The sequence below is a fragment of the Solea senegalensis genome, linkage group LG11 (genome assembly GCF_019176455.1).
Source record: "Solea senegalensis isolate Sse05_10M linkage group LG11, IFAPA_SoseM_1, whole genome shotgun sequence".
In the NCBI taxonomy this organism is placed as follows: Eukaryota; Metazoa; Chordata; class Actinopteri; order Pleuronectiformes; family Soleidae; genus Solea; species Solea senegalensis.
Genome location: NC_058031.1, coordinates 4,172,151 through 4,178,872, shown reverse-complemented (window position 1 = coordinate 4,178,872; position 6,722 = coordinate 4,172,151). Strand labels below are relative to the sequence as shown.

Genomic DNA, 6,722 nt, shown 5'->3' with positions numbered 1-6,722 from the left:
CACCCACACACACACACACGCCGAATATACAAACTCCAATTTATCCAAGTCTCATTAGTTTGTTACATTTCATATCTCTGGGATCATAAGTTTCATTTGGTTTCCTCGCCGTAAGAAGCGGCAGCACAAATACGAGTTCAGAGGTGCGAACATTTAATTGGACCATGATGTCCTCCTTTTGACAGCAGCCAGACAAATGCATTTATACATGAGAGTATTTCACCATTAGAATGTATAAATAGAACTGTGTGTTATCACAGGGGATTCGGCGTTGAATGGCCGCTGGTGTGGAATTCTATTTTTGGTCCTGGTTACTGTGGAAACCAGAGGGCTCTGCAGGCATCCAGTATTTGCTGTTGCTATTTAGTGCCTCTGCTCCATAAAATGGATTCACTACTGCTCTATTCTCTGTGAAACTGATACACATGGGAATATTTGCTACAGATACAATAATATTTACACAAAGCCAGGCGGACCGTGAGGCTTGGGCAGGAATTTTGTGACTTTAGGATGAGGGCGGGTGGAGTTCAGGGTCGTCTGGGGGGAATTCTGCTCAACAGAAATGCTGCAACAGGTTTTTGTAGATTTGTGTCTAGTTTGAATGTACAGTCATCGCAAAGTTAGGTTTCAGATCTTTATGTTTCAAGATTTAATCCAATCTGTAATTAAGATTAAAATTGGAAATCCATTAATGACACCGGAAAAATCACAAATGACAAAAATACCTTTATCAGAACCAAAACCCACTGTGCTGAGCTTTATTTATTACAAATACAGTTATTGTCAAATGAATGTATCCACATTCTGATGAACATGTACAAGAATAAAAAGGATTACATTATTATAGTTTATGATACTTGGTTAAGAAAGCGATAGTGGCACTTCATCCCAGTTCTCCTCCCATTTAATGTTTTCTATTATTAATATTGTCTTGTACTGTAGCTGGAGCTCAGTATTAGTCCGATCATTTTCCTCTTGTACATCAGCTCAGTGGAGGCTGAACTGTGGTTGAGTCTTGGAGTATCACTGTACGAGAAATATGTGCCTGCAATTTAAATTCATGGCTGCGTCCCATAATTGGTCCACTCTTACACTCAAATCCACATTTATGAGAGGATATACACAAAGAAATGTGACGAGAATAAAAGAGTAAAATCTGACACATTAAATGACATAAATAATTGAATCTGTGCATTCAAAGAAACACGGCACATCATTATCTCCACTAAAGCCCTTGCAGTTAAATTCACAACTGTCTATGTACTGGTGTCTTGACAGTGTCGCCCTCTTTTTTCAACGACTTCTTTTCACAACACATTGTGTCTGTGCACAAATCCTCTATATCAAGCTGCTTCCTAATCTTGCATTCCTGTATTGTCCCCGTCTGTAATTTTCTCCTATCCTTGTCAAAGCACAGCTGCTGTTCCTCGATAAAGACCCCCCTTTGCTTTCTAAAACTTTGGCTTTTGCCAGAGGAGCTTGATTTTTTTTTTTTCCTCCTGTAAACCTTTCTGTAGGATTTTGCCACATTTCCATATTTGTTTTGCTGAACATTGGCAGGTGTGTTTTATTTAGTAGAGACATCTTCAGACACAGGGTCGTCTTATCTCTGCATGATGCCATCTTCAAAATGGTTCTCTACCATCTGCATATTGTCCGCATTGCCACTGAGGTCTCTTTGAGATTTTTTTTTTGGAGATTATTTTAATTGTACTGAATTTCTAAAGATAATCCTCCAAGGGAACGATTACTAAACCACTCAGCTAACGTTCAGCAACCCTCACAAAGATAATAATGAAGTTGATTAAAGATCATGTGAACATTCTCCATTTTAATTTACCAAAATTAAAAACAGTAAACGAAGGAAAGGAAAAGAGATATTGTGATTTCTATAATCTGCTGTATTTATTTTCTTCTTTCCAGGTGTGTGTTGGTGTGCATGTGTGTGTGTGAAAGAGAGCGAGAGAGAGAGAGGGTGTGTGTCTTAATGAAATGTACCTGCAGAGAGAAGAAAGAGATCAAAACAAAATCAGCGAGGCGTCTCTTTGAGTTAAAATAGTTAATCGCAAGCCCAGACCCAGTTGCGCCTGATGAGCCCACTCATTTTGTTCCTTGGGCTTTGAAAAGGATGCGAGTACAAGCTGTGTGGATTGATGGGTGGCTATTAAGACTCCAGGTTCCTCTCTTATCAGCTGTGATGTAATTTGATTTACGGTGAGCTGGTTTGAATCACAAAATGGAAAACAGTATGTGTGCCGATTTAGCCACTTGACACAAAAAAAAAAACAGGGCCACCAAGAATAGGTTGCTCTGTTTTCTGTGAAGCGACTGTGAAAACACACACACACACACACAGTATAGTCCACCTGGCCTGCTGGTGCAGCTAATACCCACTGTGACACAGGGAGGATGCCAAACAGACCTGTATCTGACACAACTGTGGGAAGTGCCGTCTTTTTCCTCCATTACATGTGGGACGAAGGAAAAAAAAAAAACTCAGAAGAAAATAAATCCAAGCCTAAATAATGATACCTGCTCACATGCTTCCATGCGGTGACAACATGATTCACTGCATCATTACGCTTAACATATTAGCTTCAACCTCACTGACAGTCTGGTATAAGTAACCATGGCAACCGGCATCACCTACAGTAGTTTTCCAGAAGCATAGTGTCGTAATGCCATTTATTTAGCCAGTGTAGACGCAGGCTTCAGCTCTCTAATGCGAAACATACGCACTAAAGATCCATAATTATTGGCATGTTTTGAGACAGACCGAGACTGAAGTTACAGAGCAAAGACGCAGATCAGTGTATAAATGTGTATTTATGTTGCTGTTACTAAATCTGTCTGACTTAATTCATTCCTCTATTGTCTATATAGTCTTATCCTAACCCTATATACTCTTATAATAAGTGGTCTTATGTGCATTCTTTAATTAATAGCCTTATTCATAGAATTATATTCGTATAGTTTTTTAATATGGTCTACAATGCTTGTGCTTACAATTTACTATATACTGTATATATATATACATATATACATATATGTATATGTCTACATTCGGGCTGCAATGATTATTCAATTATTAATTAACTGTTTTCATAATCAGTTGGGTTAGGGTGTTTTTTTTCAAATAATTTAAATAAGTTCTCTGATTTTTCATCTTCTTAAATGTAAAATATTTATAGTTTCTTTGCTCCATATCACAAAGTAATCATTCAATGGCGTAGTATTTTTTTTTGAAAAAAAAAGTGCTTCCCAGCCTCAGTTTCCCCCTTTATTCTTCTTTTCTTTGTTACCAGTGATACTTGGTCCTGTTAGCATAACTGTTAGCAAAGATGGCGGACACTGTTTACATTCTAGGAATGAGGTCCCGTCCCCTACATGTCGGTCTAGTAAGTACAGAATTAGCGTAGCAGTTTCAAGCCCCGGACCAAGTGTCACTGGTGGGCATGTAACAAAAAAGAATGAAGATATTTCTCGACTCAGGGGAAACTGAGGTTGAGAAGCAAAATTTTTCAAAAATACTACCCCTGTTCTAGAAATACAAAGCTACATACAAATCGGTGAAGTATTCCTTTAATTTTCAGGTTGGGTAAACACACAACATTTTTCCTCACCTTCTGACATATTAGGAACCAAACCAAAACTTGATTAATCGATATAATGATTGACAGATTAACCGATTATGAAAATAATAAGTTATTGTCAGGGCTTCTTTGTCAGACATGTATGTTTTTGCGAAGTTTCCACTGTTTACATAATGTGTTTTTGGTTTTTGAATATATGAAAGCTTGTTAACATGGAATAACATTAATATTCAAAAAAGTCACTGTCAACTGCATTTGTCTTTACCTCTTTTGCACATACTATAATATATATTATATTATAGTATTATACATACTATAATATATATTATATTGTTTCATTGATTTATTTATCATTTAAATGTCATGTATAATTTTATGTTAATCAGCACAGATATATAGAATCCAGGGTTTTATCTCACCTTGGATGCGCAGTTACCAGTTCAGATGTTGAGTGAAATCCCTGGTTAATACCCCTCCTCACAGATTACTGTCCACCAGGTCCAGTCTGGACTCCACTTGCTGTTAACAGATGTGAGAACATTGATCACTATCAGTGTCATATTGGCTTCATAAATGACATTAGGCACATTTCTCTGTTTTCCATTGGTGACTGCTTTGCGCATGCGAGGAGGCATCGGACAAACTGAGGCCACTTCATTTAACAGATGACCGCGTCGAGAGCATCTGTCGCTCTCCCTGCGCGCCGCACAACAACAAATATGTGCGTTTTCACATTAACAACACTTTTCAAGCCGACGAGATAGATTTCCACGCAGGAGGTGTCGTTCTCCCGCACTCCACTCTCCTGCGTGTCAAGCAACAGGCTGCAGCAATAGGATGTGGAGTCGGTGCGCCGCTGAAGAACATTACCACCTGTAACTGTGCCAGTAATAACCTGCTTCATCCGCGACTTTCGTGCCGACGCCGACGATGAAGAAGCAAAACGTCCGGACGCTGTCGCTCATCCTCTGCATGTTCTCCTACCTGCTGGTCGGCGCCGCGGTGTTTGACGCGCTGGAGTCGGAGACGGAGAGCTCCCGCAGGCGCGTCCTGGAGCAGAAGCGCAACGAGATGAAGAAGAAGTACCGCTTCTCCGAGGACGACTACCGCGAAATCGAGCGAGTGGTGCTGCAAGCGGAGCCCCATCGCGCCGGGAGACAGTGGAAATTCGCTGGCTCTTTTTACTTTGCCATAACAGTCATCACGACCATTGGTAAGTTAATTGAAATCATCCATCTTTGTTTTTCTTATCTCTAGTTTTCTTTATTTACATCTATGATTGCAACATTTATATGGTTTTGTTTTTTTATTAAAACTAAAATAAAAACATTCCCTTTTTTCTCTAATTCCCATGTCTCTGCATTGAGGTTATGGACACGCAGCACCAGGCACAGATGCAGGAAAGGTCTTCTGCATGTTCTATGCAGTGCTGGGCATCCCCCTCACTTTGGTCATGTTCCAGAGCCTGGGAGAAAGGATGAACACATTCGTCCGCTACCTTCTCCATAAGACCAAGCAGTGCATAGGCTTTCGATGCACTGAAGTGTCCATGGAGAACATGGTCCTGGTGGGCTTCCTGTCCTGCATTGGAACGCTGTGCGTGGGAGCTGCAGCTTTCGCCCACTTCGAGGGATGGAGCTTCTTCCACGCTTACTACTACTGCTTCATCACGCTCACCACCATCGGCTTTGGGGACTTTGTGGCCCTGCAGAAAAAGGAGGACCTCCAGGAGAAGACACCCTACGTGGTGTTCAGTTTCATGTACATCCTGGTGGGGCTCACCGTTATCGGGGCCTTCCTTAATTTGGTGGTGCTTCGCTTCCTCACTATGAACACTGAGGATGAGAGGAGGGACGCTCAAGAGAGGGCGTCGCTGAAGAGGGACAGGGGCCTTTTGGAGGATGCGGCGACTCTTCATGTTGTGGGTGACCAAAGCAGAGGCGGCCACAGGCAGAGAAACCGGGGCAACGTGGTGCACAGTCGCAGCCACAGCACACTCTTCCTCCCAATGGAGGAGGGCACCAGCCGCACAAATCTCATTGCTTCCCCAGCAGAAGATCAGGAGCAAAGAAGAAGAAGAAGCCCCTGCAGACACAGGCTGCATTTTCAGATCAAGGCGGGAAGGGGCAGGACGGAGTCGAGCCTCAGCTCCCTCTGCTCCTGCGTCTGCTACCGCTTAGGGATTTGTGACAGTCCTCTCATGTCCCACAGTGAACACCACAGCTGTCATATCAATTCTGTTTACTACAACTCAGTCTCTTATAGCATCCAGGGCTGCTCGCCGGGTTCAAGGAACAACACTGGACTCTCTTCCCCAGGAAGCATGCTCTCTCCGGGGCACAGCTTCCGGGAGTTTCCTCGTTTGAGGAGAAAGTCAGTGTAAAGAGCAGGATGTGATGGAGACGGGATGGGAAGGGTTTGCACTGACTGTGAACCACATTCGACAGTAGTGTGTAACTTCTAAACGGAAAAAAAGTCCCTTAGATTTAAACCATTGTCAAACAAGTTCACACAATTGATTGATTGAGCTGATTCATTAAGCCTCTCTCTGTGTTTCCCAGTATTGCGGTGTTTAGATCTCATTCCCACACTGTATCACTGAAGTATGGCTGAAAACACACCCACAAAACATCTCAGAAGTGAATTCTACTGCTCAAGAAACCCAAGTCATTCAGCCGTTTGACAGGATAAATGCTCTTTTGATCGCTGCAATGCCGCTGTATACACACAAACTCTCCGTCAGGTCTGATAGTTTTGCTTGACAGAGCCTGTTTTCACATGAAGGATGCAGCATTCCAATAACGTTAACATCGTTTGTGTTCACAAGACCAAAAAAGAGGCAGAATAATAGCATCAAAAGTTACGCACCGCAGCTTTAAACAGCACTGTATTTTGCGTTTCTACAAGACAACAACTCTGTTAATGGGATAAGTTGTCGTCGTTATATTTATTTGTAAAGCAAAGTTGAGATTGAGCTTTTCTTGACCATGTCATTTTTTACGTTAGGTGATTCTGTTTTTTTTTTTCCTTGCATGTAAGCCAAAGTGCAGTGCATGTTAAAAATGAATGCATAGCACATAATGTGAATGCATGAGTGCTATGTCAAGGATATACGAAGTCGGGCTTTTA

The 6,722-nt window shown here is 41.7% G+C and overlaps 1 protein-coding gene across 1 annotated transcript; it reads left to right on the top strand.

Annotated features, from left to right (window-relative positions):
• Positions 1 to 4,251: 4,251 nt before the first annotated feature.
• On the top strand, positions 4,252 to 6,320 carry kcnk15 (potassium channel, subfamily K, member 15). The gene is made up of 2 exons (XM_044039031.1): positions 4,252 to 4,806; positions 4,961 to 6,320. Exons 1-2 carry the CDS (start codon positions 4,524 to 4,526, stop codon positions 5,974 to 5,976), a joined length of 1,299 nt encoding a protein of 432 aa, XP_043894966.1. The 5' UTR covers positions 4,252 to 4,523; the 3' UTR covers positions 5,977 to 6,320.
• Positions 6,321 to 6,722: the final 402 nt, after the last annotated feature.

Bases quoted from the DNA above. Each gene is read 5' to 3' on its own strand.
- kcnk15 (XM_044039031.1), top strand. From the start codon at position 4,524: ATGAAGAAGCAAAACGTCCGGACGCTGTCGCTCATCCTCTGCATGTTC. The intron at 4,807-4,960 runs GTAAGTTAATTG...CTCTGCATTGAG, and splicing joins AACAGTCATCACGACCATTG to GTTATGGACACGCAGCACCA.